The sequence below is a fragment of the Stenella coeruleoalba genome, assembly GCF_951394435.1.
Source record: "Stenella coeruleoalba genome assembly, chromosome: 15".
Lineage (NCBI taxonomy): Eukaryota > Metazoa > Chordata > Mammalia > Artiodactyla > Delphinidae > Stenella > Stenella coeruleoalba.
In genome coordinates, this window is record NC_137161.1 from 11041503 (window position 1) to 11064732 (window position 23230).

General features: G+C 42.0%; 1 protein-coding gene across 2 annotated transcripts in view; it reads right to left on the minus strand.

Moving 5' to 3' along the window:
• Nucleotides 1-23230, minus strand: part of PTPN1 (protein tyrosine phosphatase non-receptor type 1) — a 68474-nt gene that overhangs the window by 15943 nt on the left and 29301 nt on the right. For both annotated transcript variants that reach the window (XM_079946228.1, XM_079946229.1), the window contains exons 2-4: nt 6881-6971; nt 3902-4002; nt 1045-1143 (exon numbers count right to left, since the gene is read on the minus strand). In XM_079946228.1, coding sequence (XP_079802354.1) covers nt 1045-1143; nt 3902-4002; nt 6881-6971 — 291 coding nt within the window. The remainder of the gene's footprint in view (nt 1-1044; nt 1144-3901; nt 4003-6880; nt 6972-23230) is intronic.

Below are 23230 nucleotides of genomic sequence, written 5' to 3' on the forward strand. Positions count from 1 at the left end.
TGGCCGTGAATGTCGTGGGAAGCAGGCGGGAGCCAGGGGGGCAGGGATACGGCATCTATTCCCTACTTCAAAGATGCGTGGGGAGGGAGAGCACAGCCACCGCGGCCCCAAGGGAAGCAACGTGGGATGCCGGGAAGTGGGGCAAGTGTGAGTCTGATCATTAGCCCAGAGAACTGGCAAGAAACTTAAAAAAAAGAACAATTTAATAAAATAAATAAACGTTTGTCCTGGCTGGAGTCTGGAGACGGAAGGCGGGGCTGGGGGTCCAGGTTAACTAGGGCCCAACCATACCCGGTCCAGTAGCCACATTATGCATATCTGGGAGGCAGGGGGAGCCCCAGAAGAGTTTCAGCTGTGAAGAGGTGTGGTGAGACTTGCTTTAGAAAGACCATTCGGGATACAGGACGCAGGAGAGACTGAGGAGAGCCGTTGAGGGGCAGGAGGTGGCCTGAACAAATGCACACCTCGAGTCCACGTTGCAAAGAACTTGGAAGAAAGGAACACACACCCTGAAGTGAAGCACAAGCAGACAACGTCCACACTAAAGAGGTGTGGCCAGGAGCCAAGCGTCTGGGGATTTTATGGAGGCGAACCCAGGGTCCAGCTGCTCCCACAGCTCAGGTGCGGAGAGGCATGCTTTTACCAGCCAGAAAAAGCAAATATGATGAAGATACAGTAGGAACTTGCTTTTCAAAATAAAACTCCGCTTACACAGCTCCAAAAGGCAAGCACAGCAGCACACGAAGCAGGAGAGAGACTGAGAGGTGAGAGGAAAGCAGGACACACGCATCACACACTGGAGAGACTGACTGATGGGGGCAGGGTGGAGAATAGGTCAAGGGCAGTTTGACTTGTTTCCCTCTTTTAAATTCACCTACGTATCTGACTTGTTTACAATAAACATGTATTTGTATACTGCTTCTTTATGTTTTTCTAATAGAAATAGAAAAGCAACTCAAGGAAATAAACACGGACAGATGTCGACTTTGTGGACTGGCGTCCACACGGGCAGCGATGCAAACAGTGGATCAATCTATGACTTACCGAGCCTTTCTCCATCACTCTGTTGAGCATGACAACGCCCCTGCTTTTCTGCTCCCACACCATCTCCCAAAAGTGACCGCAGGTATTGGGCAAAGGGCCCTGCAAACACACAATGCACAGTGTATGCATTTTACACACAAACACGTTCCAGTGCAAGCTCACTGCTGGCGGTGAGTGGATGACAGGGCCCTCAGGCAGCGTGGTGGCCATGGCTGGGACAGGGACCCGCCTCTCCCTGCCTAGTGGTAACCACAATTTTATTTCCTACCACGCGGTGAAAGGTCATTTCTGCACCTCAGGGCTGGTTCAGAGCTGAGCGATGGAGGAGAGAAAACACAGACTCTGCTTTCTGGTGTGGGCTGGCCAGCTGAGGGGCTCCACTGAGAACCATGCCTTAGGGCGGGTGGTATAGCGAATAAAACTGGCTGCAGGGGAGAGGCAGTGTGGGGAAGGGGTCACAGGGACGCTTCCGACGGCTTGGTCCCAGCTCCAATCACTTACTATCTGTGTGACCTCGGACAAGTCACCCCATCTCTCCTTGCCTCAGTTTCTCCACCTATTCACAGGGTTGTGAAGATTAACTATGTTCATATATCAATACTTATTAGGCCTTACCACAGTACCTGGAATACAGTAAACACCCAATAAAATGCACCGATTATTATTACTATTAATAATGGTTAACCTGACCACAGACAGCCTTCATCCTTGGACCAAGGAACATGAGATGTGGACACACAAATGGTCAGGCGGGTGGCCCAAGGGGTATGGTGTCACCGAGGCATGGGGGGTAGGGGTGCCTGCTGAGCAGCGGGGCCTGTCTCACTCCAGCCCCCCTGGCAATGGGCACAGATGTTTACTGGATATAGGGTATGAATGCCTCGAGTTTGCCTCAATTTTTAGTGCTGCCTGGAAGGGACATCACCTATCACCTGCACGACAGAGCATGTCACCTCCTCTGGCCAGCACCACTTCTTCTAAAATGGTTTCCATTCACTTTCATCCAAAATCTCCTCAGTCTTTACATCTTTTCCCTTTAAGTCTCACCGCGCTTCCCTCGACCACGGAGCCCTCAGTGCCCTCTCGCTTCCTTCCCTGAACTTATCTGGGATTTGCTGCCTAAACCTGACAAATCCTGGCTCCTTAGGGTCTCAGACAATAGCGGATTCCATGGTAACCCCTTCCAGCCAACTGACAGAAAAACGGCTCCAGGAAGGCAGGAATCAGGGGGCCCATGGCTGGGCACGAGGACCCTATTGCCAGGTCCCCATAGCGGTGGCTCTTGTTACTCCCCTGCCCCCATACTTCACCCCAGTTTAGAATGGGTCTGAGGGATTAAAAATCCTGTAAGATCTGAAAGGATACACGCCAAACTCAGCCAACACTTGAAGATGGACATGAAGGCCAGCACCTGTGACATTATTCTCTATGCTTTAAAAAATATTTCAGTCATATTGTCTAGGGATGTAACTCTGGGGTCAGGCTGCTTCAATCCCGTATGTAAAGCTCAGGGCAGAGGGAGACCATGTAAGCAGTTGGATATAACCATGGTACAACGTGACAAACAGACAGACCTTCAGATGTGCCAAGGAAGCGCTAGGGCATGGGGGTGGGGAGGACAGCGGTGTAGAAGTTTCCATGGTGATTTCCTAACACTCCATGTGACTTTACAGACCCTATCTTTGCTTTGGGCTTCCTGACCCCACACCAAAGCTGAATGGCTGAAATTAGGAAGTAAGAAACTTGACTACTTCTAAAAAGAGAAGTTCCCAAGAAGCCACTTTTGCCTCAACCTCTTCCCACCAGCCTGCCACCACCAAGGTCTCGCTCCTTCTCATCCCCACCCCAGAGGTGCTGGGAGGACCATGCGCTGAGGGCCCGGGGACTGACGTTCCATACACTGACTGGGGGGCACGAGGGCCAACTGTGGTCACGTGCGGAAAGGAACTGGGACAGGACAAAAGGGACAGTAAAGAAGGGCCACCAGGGATACGCCCTGCCCCAAAGCAGAATTTTTTCACTGCACTTTCTGGTTTCACTGTCATTTTAGTCTCGAATATTAACCACAGCTATGACGTTCACAATCACCCTATAACGCAAACCCAATATACTACTGATAAAAACTGATACGCAATGAAAAAACAAAAATTAGGATTAAAAAAAGAGAGAGAAACTTAGACTGTTTAGACCAATTTACAGGTAACAGATTAAGACGTGAGAAAATTACTTAAAATGAAACTCCTTTATCCCCTTTCCCAGATACCCATGGTCTTTGGGTCATACACCAGTACGTGTTTCACAAAAGGTTATTAAACCACTTTTATGATTTTTTTTCCCATAAAGATGCCAAAAGCCAGTGGGAGTTTCAAGTGGTTGTGCATGTTTGTTCACATCACCTACCCCCTCCATACACCCCACCCCCCGCAAGAATGAGGACCATGCAGAGGAATTCTGAATGGCCATCTGGATAGATTCCTCGCCTATTGCTAACCCTCTCAGATTTCCACGAGCAGCACTGGACACTCTGAGGCGAATACTTATGGACTCAACACAGGTACTGCTCTTCTCTAGCTGCTGCCTCTGTCGACAGACCACAGGCCACTCTGGCATTTTACTGCGGTTTTCTATAAACCCAGCAATGCCATACTTCCCAGAAAAGATTCATGTCACGACCAGACTGAATCTCGGAAGGAAGACTTTTTCCTTCCTTGTTGCTTTTTTGGGTTGTTTAAAACCTGATCTTCTAAACAGATGCGGTAGATTTTATTTGAGGTGTAGACAACAGCACTCTGAAACTCTTACGCTGACATCAAGTAAGGCAAAAACCATTAGAGTCAAATTCGAACAATCCGTTTACCTGCGTGAGAATGTAACTCCTTTGGGCTTCTTCCATTTTTATCAAACTAGCATTGATATAGTCGTTATCTTCTTGATGAAGCTTAATCCGACTATGGTCAACTGAAAGGCAAACCAGAACTCAGAGGTTAATCCTGGAGGCCCCAAATGTCCACACAGGCAGTGCGCCCCATGGGGAAAAAGCAAGAAGGTGAGTTGCTGGCACTCAGGGCGTTCACACTGGCTGAGGCCAAGCTGTTTTAGTTGAGATTAGTTATCAATATGGGAACGACTAGTATTTTCAGAAAGGTTTTTGGAAGTGTTTGAAACTTAACATGAAACAGCAACAGAGGCAAACTATACTAAAACACAGAATATGTCCTGTTTGGGAAATCTGTTTTTAGGCTATATCGTCTTATGATATTTGTTACTGTCCCCACAACTTGGAAGACCGGGGAAAGGGGATGTCAAGGGATCTGTTCTCTGATGCCTAATATATACTTTTAAAGGGTAAAAAACACAGTGGCTTCAATCTTTAAAAGGGAAAAAAAAATCCACCAAAAATTCCACCCAGTCCCCAGAGCTCTAGTTGGTACAATGAGCTAAGTACGTAAGACTTAACGATCACACCTCAACCTCACCTATGCCTAATGGTTCAAAGATTAAGTGGCTTAAGTATACAACAGTGTGAAAAGTCATACCTTGAATTCCTTGATACGAGGTTTTTTTTTTCAAAGTTCAAGTATAACATAAATCTCATGATCAAAGACACTTAAAAGACAGTTTAACTGGAAAAAATAAACTCTGAATCCAAAACACTGAAAGTCTATTAAATGTAACTTTCAGAAGAGTTTTTAAAAGTAAGCTTGTGTTTGGAAGGTCTGCCCCAGGTTACTGAAAAAGCACAGCCCCCTTTTTTTCCCCTTTACCATAACTTTGTCACAACAGCCATGTTTCCCTGAGGGTAAGCCACCTTCCTTATCCTGCTAGTGCAGCTAACAAGAGCAGGTGGGTATTTTTATTTCTGGTACAACACAATGGACAGTAAACTCAGGTGACCACCCATAAATAGTTCTCCCCCTGCCCAGTGGGAAAGGAAAAGTTAATGGGGATAAGTGGTTTGGGGCTTCCTATTCAAAAGGATTCCAAAGAGATGTTTTAGGAAATTAGCCACTGTTTCGAATAATGTTTCTCATCATAGAGGGTTAATACAAACTGAAATACTTGGGTAATATTTAAGTGGGTCATGGAGATAAGAAATCTCAAAAAAAAATTATGACCGGCACTGGTGGTTATGTGAGTGGATTCAAACAGCACTGGGTGGTGACCTTGGGCAAACAACCTACTCACCGAGTGCTGGGTTTTTCACCTGCCAAATGGAAGATAATACCCAGTCCCCAGAGCTTCCACCTTGAAACATTCTCCCCATTTCCTCCATAACCTTAAAAGAAAATCACCTTTTCTACTGAAGAGTAGAGGTAGGGGAGAAAAAGCAAAATATAAGGAGTAAGATTGGGTGAGGGTGAAAAGGTTTGGGAATTGCGTCTCTGGAAGAATATTTTAAATGCTGTTTTTTTCTCTGTAAAACTGGTTCATAAAACCATTTAGATGAGCCTTGATCAAAAATGTAGAAAAGGAATATTAAAGACAACATTACTGCCTAATTCAGAGCAAGTACAGCAAAGGCTAGAGACCATGGGCATGGCCACACCATGTGAAAGGTGCGGACAGTGATGGTTCTTTCCAGTTCAGGGCGGCTGGCCAGGGCCTGAGGAGAGGCTGTTAGTATTATTTTTAAATAAAGCCTACGAGGTGCCATAGCCTAGACGTGCTCAATCAAGAGTATTGGGCATTGGGGCAAAATCATGTGTCACTTGACCTAGACCCACGCTTCAGATGTTCCTGGCGAGCACCTTCAGTTAGTGACCATCTCAACCGCAGCCAACATTCACGAGTGAGACACTGGGCTAAGCGGCTGACGTGACTTTATTCATCTTCGCACAATCCTGAGATCCGCGTTGACTCCTGTTTGACTGACGATCAGAGGAGGGGGCAGCCGGCCCAAGGCCACAAAGCTCTGAGGGGCAGGGACCGTGGCAGCCATTGGAGGCAGACTGCTCCGTGCCAACTGGGGTCCGACTTCGCGCCCCTCCCGGGAACCTGGGCGCTGCACAGTTCAGGGCGGGAGGGCAGTGAGCTTTGACAGGCCGGCGGGAAGTGCCTGGCTGGGGACTGACCAGCTGCATCTTCAATGTCCCTGGCAGAGAGCAGTGCCGGGGGAGCTGCTGGCAGCCACAGCCCTCACTGATTGGCAACGGCCACATGGAGGTGAGCCAGAAGGTTCTCTGTGGCCTAGAGGAGGTGGCAAAGTTCACGTCCTTCACTCCCCTCCAGGTTTTGTTACTTTATACAAATTCTAACATATTTGGTTATTTACTTTCGAGATATCAGCAGACTGAGAGCCAATTACTCAGAAGGCAGAGGAGGATGCCAACGGGCACACTGAGAGCTAATGGCAGGAAAGAGCTTGAAAAATGATGATGGCAGCAGGGGGTGGGGTCAACAAGCAGAGCTGACTGCAGCTTTAGTTGAGGGGGTGAACCGCTCCCACCCTTTAATGCCTGCGCAGGGCATCGTTAGCAGTTCAATACAATGCTCGGGGTCTAATAAGACTTCTGCTGAGTCACCCAGAAGTGGTTATATTATGCCTGCTATACCCTGCTTCAGCTCGTAGGAAAATGATTCATCATTAAAATAGTCAAAGTGGAAAAGAAGTGCTTTGAACTTAGCTGAATTTTCCAGGAACTGAAACCTTACCCCTTCTACAAGGGTGGAAAAATGAACCATTACTATAAGTCTCTAATGCCTTTATTATAGGAAACAATCAAGTCATAAACCTTTACTGCTATCAATTTATTACCAAACCCCGGGGCTAAAGGAGTCCTGACTGAGAGGTCCTGCAGCTGAATGGAAGCAGAGTAACGGCGATGTGAATACTTACAGGGACTGACATCTCTGTACCTGTTTCGGTTTTTGTTCTTAGGAAGCTTGGCCACTCTACATGGGAAGTCACTGGCTTCGTGTCGGATATCCTACAAAAAAAGGATAAAGAGTTCTCCCTTGAAATCTCTGGCATCAGGAATTCATCTAGATAGTTAACTGAGCGTGGGCCCTGTGCCGGGCACTGAGGAAGACCCAGCACAGAAACGGACATCAAAGGGAGCCACGCAGTGTGGGAAATGCAAGGTGCTAACTCAGAGGCATGCCCAAGGTCATGGGAGGAAAAGAGAAGGACAACTGGGGTAGGGGGAAGTGGCATGGGGCTGGGAGCTGGAAAGACGTGGAAGAGGGCAGGAAGATGGGCGGGGTGGGCACGTTTCACTCAGGAACCCCCAGCACGGCAAAGGCACGGGGGCTGGAGTTCACGTCTTATGCAGGAACAGTGAGTGGGCCGGTGGGAGGAACAGCAGGCCTGGGGCACACAGGTGGGTACAGGCCAGATCTTGGAGAGCCTTCCAAGTCAGGCCTGGGAGTTCCATCTGTAACCTTTTGTAAAGCTACAGTTATCAAGAGCAGATAAAATGCCCTTTTACGCCAACAAACTATCCAAATGCTTTCCTAGGAGATGGTAAACAAATCCCATTATACCAAACTGTCAGAAAGAGCAAGTGCCTGGACTAACAGAAGATGCACATTATGCGTCCTGCTACATGGATCACACACATCTAATTTTGCTCCCCTAAATCAACACCCCTATAATCCTATTTAAAAGGCTTTTCCTTTAAGTCTGTATTTTACTATACATTATTAAAAGAAAAGCTCATCCAACAATGTGAATATACTTAATGCCACTAAAATGTACACCTAAAAATGGTTACAATGGCAAATTGTATGTTATGCATAGTCTATTACAACTTAAAAAAAAAAAAAAAGACGAACCCACAGTGAGAGAACAGGAGAGCAGATAATAGCAACACAATTTTGGAAGCTGGAAATCAGACTGATTAGTCGTTGGCAGGCCTGAGAAAGCTCAATTACAAGCCAGCAGTGGGGAAAGCAGAGAACCATCATGATTTCCACCACAGAACCTTCCAAAGGCACAGAAAGTGTGCTTCTCTGGAAGGAGGGGTGGGATTCACTGCAGGGGAGCGGGGCAGAGCTGCCTGAGGGGAGCAGCATCTCCACTCCCACCGCCCCCTTCCGTGCTGCTGGGTGACTGCTGCCTCACAACTCTGCAGAAATCTGGAGATTTATTTTCTGGAAGATGTAAATCAGGGGGCAGAGTGCTCTCTAGATGATCTGAGCAGACAAGAGGAAAGACCAAGAGATGCCATTACAGGGGTACGGAATAACAGCCTACCTGCACCTAGAGGCCCAGTGGCCAGATCTGTGCTGATAAGCCCCTTACACCTGCTCAGAGCTCGCTGCAGACCCTGTAAGCCCCTATTCTTCATCATGTACACACCACTGATTACAAGATGTCAGAGGAGAGAAAGCCTCTGATACAAAAGAGATTTAAAAGAAAAACAAAACAGGCAAAAAAGCCCCTTAGAGGAAATAAACTGCAGAGAAATGAAAGCTTAAAATATATACATTATTAATATACTCAGATAAGATACTGTATCCATGGATTAAGAACAGGATGTTGTATACAATAAAAATGTCTCTTGCAACTTAAAAACAAGATGGCAGAAATGATAAGCTTAACTGAAGAGTGATAAGATAAAGGTAGAAGAAATCCTACCTTTCCAGAAGGCAAAGCCTAAATAAATAAATAACAATAATGGAAAATTAAGCAAAACAAAATATAAGAAAAGAATACATTAAAAAATAGTTCAAGGAAATCTCCCAGACACATCAAGTGCTCATCAAAATGATAAAAACAGATCCATACTGAGACACACTAATTTGCAATTCCAGAATCCTGCAGACAAAAAGAACATACTGTAAGTTCCCAGGGAGAAAAAATAGTTCACTTTCAAAAGATAAGGTAATCAGATTCTGCAAGAACACTGAAAGCTGAAGGGCAATGGCGCAATGCCTTCAAAATTCTGAAGAAAAATGATGTCCAACTTAGAGTTCTATACACAGCCCAATAATCAACAAGTGAGAAGGGACAAGAAAAACATTTCAGATATGCAAGGTCTCAAAAACTTTACCACCTCTGCCCCCTTGCTGCAGCAATCCACTGGAGCATGTCTTCCACCTGAGTGAGGAAATAAACCAAGAAAGAGAAAGATGTAAGATATACAGGACAGGGGTCGGGGGGAAGGATCCAACACAAGAGCAAAGGCACAGGAAATTTCCACAAAAGCTGTGACGGGGGAGGCCCCAGGATGACAACCATATACCAGCACTAGGAGGCAAGCAGCCAGATTGGCCCAGAATGACCCAAGAGACAGACGAGTCAACAACATGCCTTTGTCCCCTGTACCAACCGTGACCGAACGAGACCACCAAAGGGAAATGAGAAGACCTGAAGTCCAGAAAACAGGGAATCCAACTGAGAAGAAAAGCAAAGAAGTCTCAAAATGGTAGCTGTGTGGCAGCCTACAGACCCAGCGACCCAGACCAAAGAACAGAGGTCCCCAGTAGGGACGCCTCCAAGACCAAATCTGAAGCTGAGAAATCACCTGAAACTGCTCTGTCCGAAACAGCAGCCCAGCAGCCACGAGCCACACGTGGCTATTGAGAGCACTTGAGATGCAGCCAGCCTGAAAAGAGATGTTGCGCAAGTGTAAAAATACACATTGGATTTTGATGACTTAGTGCTAAAAAAAGAAAGTAAGGTATTTCAGATATTTGAAATACTGACTATTGGTTGAAATAACGTTTTGAACATATTGGATTATGCAAACTGTACTACTACTTTCATCTGCTTCCTTTTATCTTTCTTACTGTGGCTACTAGAAAAAGCAGAATTACACATATGGGTTGCGCTGTATCTCTATTGCATAGCACTGACTGAGCTTGTGGAAAATTGTTCTGAGAGGCTATCAGAAGCTATGGGAAGAATTAGCAACAGGTAGAAAGAAAACTCTACAGATGAAAAAAAGGCAGGAAAGCATTAACTACAGGAAAATCTATTAAAAAGGAAACAGTACAGTACAACACTATCTGTGACTGTGTGCATAGGCAAATAATGTACACAATGAATATGGTTTTAACCAAAAAGTATAACATACTGGTAGAATGGGGGAGGGGAAGCAAAGTGGGAAAGCAGAAGGAATGGCTGTTTAAGAAAGTGAAATCCTATACCTTAGGAAAGATCTAAATCAATGAATCCAAAGATAAGCATTTTCCTTAGAAATACGGAAATAAATACAAGCTAGAGTCAGCAGCTCAAAGAGTTCAAAATAGTCATCCATGAAGAGAAAGACTGGGGAACAGGGAGGTATGGGTAGCAAGTAACTGGATTTTATTATAAGCTTATCATGGTGTTATTTAAGCTCTTAAACCATGTGTACATTCAACTTGGATTTAAAAAAAAGAATGCCCACATTCTGCTATTCTACTTATTAAAAAAACTACAAAATGACAAGGAGGAGTTTTTGACTCATACTAGAAATGAGATAATAATTTAAAGCTATGATGATATATTATAAGCCCACTTGGGATTAAACAAATTAGTCCAGTAGTAACTTAGCCATCACATCATTTATGGATGAGATTAAGCTTTCAGGGAAATGCTACACAACACAGAAAAATGACTTGAAAAAATAAATCTCAGTTTTAAATTTCTTATTCTACTTGTTATTTGGAAGTGTTTAGCAAAAGGTACGAATTTTGCCTTGTGATGTGAAACAATCTGATCACTCCAGCTGGTGTGACTAGATGAAGATGGAAGAAATCATTGACATGGATAAACCACTGAACTAACAAGTATTCATTCTGAGGAAATAAGGGCCAAAATAGCAACAACAGTGTGCAATTGATTTTATTCAGCCAAAGGATTTATTAATCTCTACTTTTTTGGTGAGAGAGAACACAGCAAAACTCGGAGATACCTAATAAAAATAGGAGTTATTCACACAATACTTTTTAAAAAAGAGATTCTAAAATTAAGGTATACTCATAGAGCAAAATGCACAGATCTTAATTATGCATTTCAATTAGTTTTTCTGACCAGCTTTGAGGTATAATTTACAAATAATAAACTATACCCAGTTTAAGTGTTTCTCAATTTTAGAATGGCATATGGGAAATACATGCATGCTTTGAATACAAGTATTTACATTTCATTCAGTAAAATAAAATGCCAGGATTAGAGTCTTAAAATTGAGGAGTGACAAAGTACCTTTAAAATTAAAAGTAACTACCAACAGTGGTTTAGAAGAAAGCAGATACACTACTGTACCACAAACCTTTACAGAACTACAGCAAAGCAAGATTTCTGTATTCTAAAACTATCAAAGGTAAGCTAACCTTCTAACTGCGGTAGAAAAAGCAGATCCCTGACTGATGAACAACTTTAAGGAGACTTTCATCCCAAGCATGAAGTATCCCTAGAAGATCTTCGATTACTCTGACCAAAGATTAAATAATCCACCAAAGTATGTAAAATTTCCACACACAGAATAAAATAAAGGCCTTAAAGCTGATGATGAAAAGATGAACGCTGGGTAAACTGAGGAGCCAAGCCAAAAAGGAAACAATAAACTTGCCATGAAACATACTCCCAGAAGCATCCCCTAAAAAATACCTACTGAACGTTTCAAGAATCATTCAAAGTGTACCTCATAATTTCCGGGATGGGATCACACTAACTTAGAAATGTTACCAGTGGGAAATTAAATATACCAACAAATAGATACCCTATCCATTTCCTTCCCTCGGACAGTTCTTTACTGGTTTTTTAGAAGCTTACTTCCTATTTTTAGTGTAGGTTTCAGAAATGTCATAGAACGAAACATCATATGTAATGGACGTCAAACGTTCATGCTCTCTTGGAGAATAAATCTGATGATGTGCTACCGAAGCAGAGCTCAAGTTTGGTCAAAGCTTACAGGCAAATGGTTTAAATTACACTGTACCATTTTATATGGGCACCCAAAATGATCTGACTCATCTCTATAGTGAACCGTTTTCATGAGAGGAAAAAAGCAGTTCTTCCAAAATTATGATTTGGCTGGGCTAGAAAGCTGGGCTAGAAAATGCTTGATAAAGTTTAAACAAAACATCTGAACTGGAAATCTTAAGAGGCAAGGAAGTGAGCAGGGCAGAAACTGACATTACCTGAATAATTTCTAAAGCTAGTTCTTTATTTCCCATCTTCCCACACTCACTTAACAAGATAACAGATGACCTCCCAGTGAGTACAAAGGGATATAACATGCTTATAAAGCTCTGGTAATTCTGGAATGAATTAGAGCCCAGAGTGAATCAATTTCTGTATTTACGGGAAAGCTCATGATCCATTATTCAAATACCTCCCAAATCCAATTAGGCAAAAAGTCAAACTTGGGTGAAAAGCTGGTAATTTTTTACTTGAGATTTCCGTTTTTGAAAACACATAGGCATAAAAGCCAATCCAGCCTTGCAGAAATATTTTCAGGTTTATAGCACTTTGTTAAGTTAAACCTAGCAATTTTGGTTTTAACACCTTTTTCTCTTTAGTCCCAGAATAGGGTGAATGTCTCTTATTGGCTCCACAGTAAAATGCATATTTCTCTTAAAACTATTTGAGAGTGATGAGGTGGAGCCAGCATCTTGTTAAAGCTGGGAGTCTGCTGGGAAGCGCCTAGACCTTCACCTCTCTCACCCCTCCTAGCCCCGGCCCAGGCTCAGAGTAGGCACTCAACCTAATTCTAGTGATGGAATTAAGGGATGATTCCAAAGGTCCCCCTCAAAGAGTCCTTAACTCCATACCAATCTGCTTCATTTTATGGAACAGAAATGTTCTTGAAAGGGAATATGTTTAAGCAAATGTCTGGTCCAATCCTGCTTTCCAATCATTTTATTATTATTATTATTTTGCTGTGCAATTGAGTCACACGGCCTCCTGACAAGAGAGTACCAAAAGTGTTACTAAAACGTGGATTCAAAGCAAAAAGGGTTATTTTTAGATGGTTCGGACAGCTATCTGTTTTAAAAGTCTAAAGGAAGAAAAGACTCCAGTGGTACCTTTTATTTGCTAGAACTGCAGTGAACTACAAGTCCCTTAGCACCTTCAGCATCTTCTATGCTCCCCCGCACCCCCATTTTACAAATGGTTGCCTAATTTGATTGCTCCGACCGTTATCCAGTACTTTATGGAAGCTACTGGCTCTCAGAAGTAAACAGAACTAGACTGAAGGGAAATGCAGAAGTACAGTAAAGACAATAATTTAAAATGCAATAAGAGAACATACAGGGTGTACATTTCCTGGAACTCTTGCAGTAGTCACCACTGAATAGGGAGATATATATAGAAATGGGGGGGAGGGGTGGCTAGACTAAAATTTTAGCAACCAACTCTTCAAAATAACGTGTTGAACAAATTTCGTTATTCATAAATCTCATTATAAATGAGAATATAAAATTTCTGCATAACAAAGTATACTCTGAGAAATACACAAATTATCAGTCAGAAGTTCAATGTCTTTCAAGTTGAAAGCAATGCTGTATTCTTTACCTATACTAGTTAATGGAACAATATAATTTACTACAAAAACCTTAGGAAAATATTTTATTTATCTGTTTATATAATCAATACACGAGAAGTCACATACTCAATATTGTTAAATTTTAAGATAAACTACAACGCTTAGATAATAATGAAAAAGCTTAAAATTTAGCTAACAAGCACCAAGCTTGCTTTGGTTTAAAATTTAAAATGATTATGTACTGAACAGAAAAAGATGATGAAAAGTAAACCAAGAACATAAGACTCTTATGTGGTAGTTGAAAGAGAAAGAGGGGGAGGGAGGAAGGAACAAAACTGGCCAGCATTTAAAAGGCAGAAGGATATACAATAATCATCCCTGCCAGAGCTTGAGGAAATGTTGGGTCATCTTGTACACTGGCCGGGGGTAAGGTTAAAAGAAAATGGAGTTACAAATCACTACCAGAACAATTATGTACATTTGGAAAACAACATGGAAAAAAGCATAATCAAATTGTTTTACAAATTCGCCACAAACGAGGATGAGGGCAGGAATGGAAAGTGTGGAGTACCCTTCACAAAGGGGAACCATCTGGTGGACATGGTGGGACCAATTTCACGCTCTGATGTGCACCCTCTGCTCTGAACACAAAGCGAGGTTGATTAAATATAAAGAAAAGCACAAAGGCACAGCTAGGCTCAAAAACAGAACAAATGAAAAAAACAGGCCTCCCACTCAAAGTGATTTGCAAGCAAGGTACCAAAAAAACAGAAGGTGACTAGTTCTGAAAAAGATAGCCAACAAATCAACTAGAAAAATAAATCTATTCCACAAGAAATTTATTGTTAGCACTTTAAAGATAAATATATTTGAGATCAGGGATAAATAAAGGAATCATGTATAAAAAAGATGCTATAAATAAATCTAGGGAGGAATGAAGCCAGAATAAGTGGATAGGAAAGAACAAATGAGAAATCTTGGAAATGGAATTGACAATCACTGAAATTTAAACAACAACAACAAACCTTAACAGATGAAGATAAACACTCTGCACTGAACACAAAGGATGGGTACTTTGAAAGCAGAGGAACACAGCATGGAGAAATAGGAGATGTGAAGGAGCAGTTCAGAGAGACAGAGGATAGAGCAGCCCCAGCACACCCCTAAAATATAAATCAGTACCCACACGTTAGGGTCAGAGTAAAGCTGCAAAACAGTAAGGTTAAAAAATCTTCAAAGTAAATCACAACATCTCCTGGAAGCTTAACAGAACGTTAACATTGTCATTTATTTTTTACACAGCTGAGTAGTTAACAAAGAAATATAAAAATTGCGTTTTCAAGTACCACTGACTTTAAACCTTATTTTTACAACGCTTAAAGTATGTTTTTTGTTTTTTTTAATCACTTATGTTTTCTGTTAAATGTCATAAATTTCACCTTGGGCAGAAATCAATAGGCAGAAAATGAATCAGACTTACAGTAATTGATGTCAATGAAACATATTGGAACAAGTATTTTTTTTTTTAATGCTGAGAACCACAAAACCCATTCCTGTAAGAGAACAGTCTAAAAAATTGAATCTACTTTCACTTCTGTTTTGTTTACCTTCTGCTTTCCATAGGGACAGTTTAAGTGTTCAGGCCCTGGGGTTCTGGCACTTTGCCGAGGACAGTGGTACAGCTGACTAAGGACACAAGTAGTTGGCAGACATCTGAAAGTGGAAGGTTTACACCTTCGTTTACATGGAACCAGATTGCCAACCACCAGCTTCCTCCTTCCATGGTTAATTTCCCTAAGCTCAGTGGTCACAGGGAGAGACCTTAGGAACCCACACGATATTCCTACTTTGAAATAACAGAACCATACTTATGAAACTGATGATAGTCTGTGTATAACTTGGGAGTGTAAATGGGAGGGAAACAGAATGTCAAAATGAAACTAGCTTTGGTTAAGCATTTCTTTAATATTCCAAGAGCAGTACAAGATTCTGTACCATAACCAAAGAAAAGGCTTTTGCATTATTGTTATCAACCAAATGAGTTTTCTAAATACTTTCTAGATGTAAATGTACTTTTCTACATACCATTTCGGGGATTAGGGCTGACGAGGAAAGACGTGACCAATGCCCAAAAGCATTATGAAGTGATAGTTTTTTACTGAAGCCACAAAGATAAAGTGACAATTTGGGGAAGAGGGGAAGCAGGTGACCAAGCTCTTCTGCCTGGCTTTCCAAAGAATTCTGTGTATGTGGATTAAAGAAGCAAGGTCTAGAGTCGGTGTTTGAGTCCCTGCAATTCATCCAAATATTTATTGAGCACTGACTATGTGGCAGGCAATAAGGATATGAAGATGAACAGCCAGATAAAGAGACGCTAGGTTCTCAGATAGGCACTGTCACATGTACCTCACACAAACACATCCATGACTATTCATCAAGAATAACAGTAAAACAGGATTAAAGTCCTGAGCAAGTGGATACTCTACCTACACCCCCTCCCCACCACCAAGGATCTGATCATTCTTGGAAAGGCAGAAGGAATGATTCAGAAGCCCCAAACTCTATCTGCACCTGCATTTCTTTTGTTTTTGTTTTTTTACGGTACGCGGACCTCTCACCGCTGTGGCCTCTCCCGCCACGGAGCACAGGCTCCAACGCGCAGGCCTAGCGGCCATGGCCCACGGGCCCAGCCGCTCCGCGGCATGCGGGATCCTCCTGAACCGGGGCACGAACCCGTGTCCCCTGCATCGGCAGGCAGTGACTCCCAACCACTGTGCCACCAGGGAAGCCCTGCATCTGCCTTTCTTTTTGCTTCCTCCTGTGGCTTAGATTAAGGGTTCTAGCATTGAACTGTGCCTGAGAACAATGGTACCAGGCTGTATGCATAAAACCACATGCACCACACATTATGGGTAAATTAAGGATAACCTGATCTATGCACAGATTTCTTATCTTTTCTTAGACCTCAATCTAGTGTGAGATGCAACTTACTTACATAAAGCTAATTTAGGATGTTGCTGAATAAACAGCAACGGTCTTAAAAACTTCAGGGCTTCAGGAGAAGAATCTCTTTGGGCCAATTTGGTGAGAGAGGACTTTTAATAAAATCAACAGTTCAGTGAATGCTTACTACTTACCACGCCAAGATATGTTAGTCTAATCATAAGGTTACAAGAGACAAAACCCCATGTGAGCCCATAGCCTGTGGCTTTCTATCTGTTTTCTCCACTAAGTCATGCAATAATCAGAGTTACTTGATATTCCTAATTAAGAAAACATCTGAATGCAGCAAGTGAAAGTAACATTCTGTGAATGACTTTACAGCCATTTGTTTTTTAAGTAACTTATCATAACATCAGCATTGATGTCACATGTCACACCTGCTTATAAGACACCTGGAAAAGTGGCAATACCAGAGCAAGATACTACTGCTACAGGCCAGAGGAGCCCTTGAAGTGTTTTGAAGAACGTTCACTCTTTGTTTTGTACATTATGTGGATTTTGACAAATTTATAATGACATGTATCCTCCATTAAACAGAGTATTTGCACTGGCCTAAAACCCTGTGCTCATCCCTCCCTCTCTCCCGGCACACCCCTGTCAACCTGTCAACTGATCTTGCTACCGTTTCCATAGTTTTGCTTTTTCCAGAAATGTCATACAGTTGGAATGATATCATATGTAGCCTTTGTCCACTTCTTTTTCTATTAGGCTGTTGTCTTTTTCTTAATGATATGCAGTATTCTTTATGTATTTTGGGCACAAGTCCTTTGGTGGTCACACACACTGCAAATGTTGGCAAAAGCCAACTGATACACGTATCTAACCACCCCAAAACACAGGGCTTACAACAGCTTATTTGCTTGTGATTCTAGGGGTTGGCCATTTGAGCTAAGCTTAGCTGGGATGGCTTGTCTCTGGTTCCATGTACTGTTGGCTGGGCTCACCATATGCATTTGTGATCACTGGTGGCCCACTGGCCTCACTTACAAACCTGGTGTTTGGCTGGCTGTTGACAAGGGTGATGGCAGTAATCAGGTCAGTGTCGTTCATCAACCAACAGGCTAGCCTGGGTTTGTTCACACTGTAGTAACGGTAGAATTCTCAAAAGCAGCAAGAAAGATATGCAAGTACAGAGACACTGCAGGTTCAGTTCCAGACCACAACAATAAAGCGAATATCGCAATAAAGTGAGTCACATGAATTTTTGGTTTCTCAGTGCATATAAAAGTCATGGTTATATTACACTAGTCTATAAAGTGTGCAAAAGCATTATGTCTGAAAAAAACAGTGTACATACCTTGATTTAAAAATACTTTATTGCTTAAAAAATGCTAACCGTGAGCTAAGCCTTCAGTGAGTTGTAATCTTTTTGCATTAGTAACATCAAAGATCACTGAGCATGGGTCACCACAACAAATATAATAATAATGAAAAAGTTTGAAATATTGCAAGAATTACCAATATGTGACACACAGACAAAGTGAGCAAACTGGGAAACTGGTGCCAGTAGACTTGTTTGACACAGGGTTGCCACCAACCTTTAATTTGTAAAAAACACAATAAAGCAAAGTGCAGTAAAACGAGGTATGCCTGTATGTTTTTTAGGCCTCTGCTTGTGTCATTATCACCAACATTCTACTGGCCAAAGCTAGTCACGTGGCCGAGCACAAATTCAAAAGTGATTGTCCACCTCTTGGTGAGAGTCACATTCAGAGGGGCATGAATGTGACAGGGATGGGAGGAATTTGGGGCCACTTCTGCAAACAACCCAAAGTTAATGGTGTCTTTTGATGAAGAGAAGCTCTTTTTTTTTTTTTAACATCTTTATTGGAGTATAATTGCTTTACAATGGTGTGTTAGTTTCTGCTGTATAACAAAGTGCATCAGCTATACATATACATATATCCACATATCTCCTCCCTCTTGCGTCTCCCTCCCTCCCACCCTCCCTATCCCACCCCTCTAGGTGGTCACAAAGCACTGAGCTGATCTCCCTGTGCTATGTGGCTGCTTCCCACTAGCTATCTATTTTACATTTGGTAGTGTACATATGTCCATGCCACTCTCTCACTTCGTCCCAGCTTACCCTTCCCACTCCCCGTGTCCTCAAGTCCATCTTCTACGTCTGTGTCTTTATTCCTGTCCTGCCCCTAGGTTCTTCAGAACCGTTTTTTTTTAGATTCCATATATATGTGTTAGCGTATGGTATTTTTCTCTTTCTGACTCACTTCACTCTGTATGACAGACTCTAGATCCATACACCTCACTACAAATAACTCAATTTCGTTTCTTTTTATGGCTGAGTAATATTCCATTGTATATATGTGCCACATCTTCTTTATCCATTCATCTGTTGATGGACACTTAGGTTGCTTCCATGTCCTGGCTATTGTAAACATAGCTGCAATGAACATTGTGGTACATGACTCTTTTTGAATTATGGTTTTCTCAGGGTATATACCCAGTAGTGGGATTGCTGGGTCGTATGGTAGTTCTATTTTCAGTTTTTTAAGGAACCTCCATACTGTTCTCCACAGTGGCTGCATCAATTTACATTCCCACCAACAGTGCAAGAGGGTTCCCTTTTCTCCACACCCTCTCCAGCATTTATTGTTTGCAGACTTTTTGATGATGGCCATTCTGACTGGTGTGAGGTGATACTTCATTGTAGTTTTGATTTGCATTTCTCTAATAATTAGTGATGTTGAGCATCCTTTCATGTGTTTGTTGGCAGTCTGTATATCTTCTTTGGAGAAATGTCTATTTAGGCCCATTTTTGGATTGGGTTGTTTGTTTTTTTGATATTGAGCTGCATGAGCTGCTTGTAAATTTTGGAGATTAATCCTTTGTCAGTTGCTTCATTTGCAAGTATTTTCTCCCATTGAAGAGAAGTTCTTAAGGTCAATGTAGTTCAACTTATCAATCTTTTCCTCTATCGTTTTTGTGGGGTGTCTTGTTTAAGAAACAGTTGCCCATCTCAAGTTCATAAATACAATCTTCTCCATTATTTTTGAAAAAATTCAACTAAAGAAAAATGTTTTTCCATACAATTTCATTTATATCTTGATTATGCCTCAAGATGTTGGAATAAAACATACAGACGACAATATGGCATGTCTGTCCCTTCCAACAGCCATTTTTGTGCACAGTAAACACTACTCTAACTTGACCAGCAGGCACTCAGCGTCTGCTGAATGATGAACACAGAGTGACTGTCTCTGTCCTTTGCCTACCAATCTTCGAGAATATTAGTATTTTTCTTACTCATGTAAGCTCTTTACATATCTTAAAGCCAACAATTCTTTGTCTATCCTGAGAAACCACTTTGTCAATTTATTTGTTTGCACATTTAAATTTAATTTCCCCTAAATAAAAATATTTTAACTGTGGGAGGATTATCATAAAATGTCATTATAATAACGAGAGCTGCCACTTGGCAGAATTATGAGTGATTTTTATTTTCTATTGTTTTCCAATTGTTTTCTACAGCGCACATGCATTACCTAAGTAATAAAGAGTTTTAAAGTAGTTTAAAATTTTTAAGTATTCAAACCTATTGACCTTTCCCTCTGCGATTTTCTTTATTGCCTCTAATGGTAGAAAGTCCTCTTCCTCAGTATGGTAGTAACAATTTAGAAAAAAAATTTAATCTTAACCCATCTGGTTTATTTTCCTTCTACAATTTTCAACTATACCCATTATGTTGCCTTTAAATCTCAAACTATGCTAAGAATAGATGTTTCTTCTGGTTCTGTCAGGTTAACAGTTCCACTATGCTAATCCTTGTGTCCGTCTATTACAGTAATTCAAATTGTATATTACAGAGTGCTTCCTCCTCCCGTCTTCCTAAACTCAAATAGGAACAAAATGCAGCTGCAACTGATCATTCAGATTTCAGAGTGAACAAATCACTATTTTTAAGAGAAAGACGAACCATTACAACTAGGTAGAGTTGTGTTTTTTTAAGAAGATTAATGCAGGCTAGATTCATTCTTTGCAACTATTTTAGCAAATTAAAGATCAAGAGGAACACAGGAGATTAAAATATAGGGAATTAAAAAAACCCACTATAGTATTTCTATAGTTAAAATGAATACTGTTACTTTGTTCTTCTGTAAGGAAAGAGTAGGCAGGATGGCTCTGGCACAAAACTTTTCCCCCATATTTATCTGGTATGTATTATTATGCGTATAAACTTGTAGTGAAATAGAAGAAAAAATTAAAACATTAAATTATTTCTGTTCACCATGTCCATAAGCAGACTATTTTTTTTAAGCAGACTATTTTTTAAAAAGCATAGTTCTCCATGTCAGTTACCTGATTTCTAACATTTTAACTTCCGTCAAAGCAAATTTTAATTTATTAAGTGTACTTAAATAAAAAGCAACTTTCAGAGTAACTACTTAAAACAAGATCCAGCATAAAATACCTGTATGTCAACAAATCAAATTAGAACATCTTCCTATCTCCTTGACGTATTTAGGGAGATGCAATTGTTTAAAAACGGTTCTATCCCTTCCTCCTCTCCACCCATAAGCCTCCGGCAACAGCTGCATGATCTTTTGGTCATCTGCCTTCTTAGAACTGGATACATAAAAAAAAAAAATTTTTCTATACAATGAAAGGAGGCAGTAAACCTCTGCTAATAACATATGATCAATTTTTAGAAGGCCGACTGATGCCAAATACTTCCTCAAGAGGATTTGCTCAATATCTCAATGCTACAACTAAAACTATATAGGAACCAAAATCCATATACATATTGCTAGAGACAGACCTAGGGCCACTATTATTACATAAATAACTGAAGCTATTGTAGAAGTAATATCCTTTAAAGATAATACAATAGCTAGGCACTCTTCTCCCCAAGGCTCACAAAATCATGACATCTTCATTGGGCTAACAGGAAAATAAATCCCTAGGACCAAATAAATCAAACATTTTACAAAAATCAGGATAAATAAAGAACTTTAGGGACACTAAGTCTAGTGACATTTTCATGTAACAGCAATGCCTAAACTTGAAAAAAACTCATGATTAGAATGTTTGTTTTCTTACTGTACTGTAAAGCAATCTTCAAGTAAACAAGATTACTCAGAGCAAACAGTGGAAAGTTTCAGTGAGATATGTTCATTAGAGAACAGGACAGTTAAAAAGCCAGAAATGTAAAATTATTTTAAAGGTAATTGGTCTCACCACCCAAGTATATTTTTTAAAGCAAACCCTTACATACGATGCCAAAGTCAAGTTTTGAGGATCGCCTTCAGAGTCAAGACTGCAACATTGCTATCACTGTACTTGCAGCCAATTTTTGTTCTTGCGTTTCAGGTTGTACCAACTGTTGACGGGGCAGGTGGCTCTGTCGTCGTCCCTGTCCTCAGTGAGTTCCTACTTGGTGGGGGAAGACCGCTGTGGCCACAAACAATGCTACTGAGTAGAAAGTCCTGCTCAGAGGCAAAATCTATTCACAGGAAGAAGGGAAAGGCAATGAGAGGAGCTGGTAAAAATGAAAATAGTAAACTCAGGAGTAACTGTGGAGCAGCCACATCTGGTGCAGAGGAAAGAGCTCTTTCGGGCACTGCTGACCTGTCACCTCTCCTTGCCAACTTTGGTTGGCATTAAGGGGAGAAGATACATCATACAGCTATATCTAAGCTGTTTTGCCTAGTCTGTTCCAGCACTGTTGCTTGAAAGGAAACCTTAGCAATGAAGGCTGGGGTGGAGACAGGATGGCCATTCTCCACTGGAGCAACCCCAAAGTCTGCTGCCTGTGTCACTCTCCAAGCCCTTGCCATCACACCAAAGGTCAGAGAGGAGAGAGTGGGCCCACACCACACGAAAGTGGCCTGCGACCCAGGTCTCTGTGCCCAGACTCCTAGGGGTGCACAGGGCACACACATAACACTTCCTAAACTTGCCTCCGCTCAACAGGGCTGGAGAGGCTTTCCAAGAGAGATTGCTGGCTGAGCCTCCTCAGCTCAAAGGAGCAGGCACTTGAGGTCCAGCTTGTTCACCGGCAGAGCACGACTCCTGCAGACACAGGGCCCTCAATAAGGATCCACTGAATGGGTGGGCTAAACATGTCAGAACGAACCAAGGTGAGATATGAATTTGGAATTATGAAAATAGAGATAGCATGAGGATGGCAGTGGAAAACAAATAATGAATGCAAGAAGAAAGCACCAGTGACCCAACTAACTTTGAGAACTCTGCTCTCTCTTTGACTTCCTCAACAGAAAGGTCAGCGGTGATTTCCCAGTAATGAGTAATTTCCTGCTATGATACCCAGGGAATGGCTGGGTGTGAGAGAAACATTTCTTGGAAGGATGTGCCTCTTCCCCTCTACTTCTCCTGCAGGCAGCACGGTTTTCTGATGTGGTACACTCCTGGAGAAGGCTACATTCCAACTGAGATGAAATCTAGGCTCCCTACATCCTCCCTACAAACTAGGGAGGAGCAGGTCAATGGCTGGAATAGCAGGAAGGCTTTTACATGGAGTGCCTGAGGCAGGCCGAGGAGGGACTAAGCGTTGTCAGCACTCAGCACTCCTAAATCAGGACCCACCGGGGCCCTCTGCTGCAAACAATATTCAGGTAGGAATGGCAAGTGCTGTCTTCCTAGCTCCTTGTGCCTAGCAGAGCTCGATATGACAGTCAGCTCCCTAAGGTCGTACTCCGAATGTATTTCCAGGCTGATGGTCCCTCAGCCCAGACCCTGGATGGTAACATCAGCTTTCCTTGACATTTCACTTTCCTCTCCAAGTC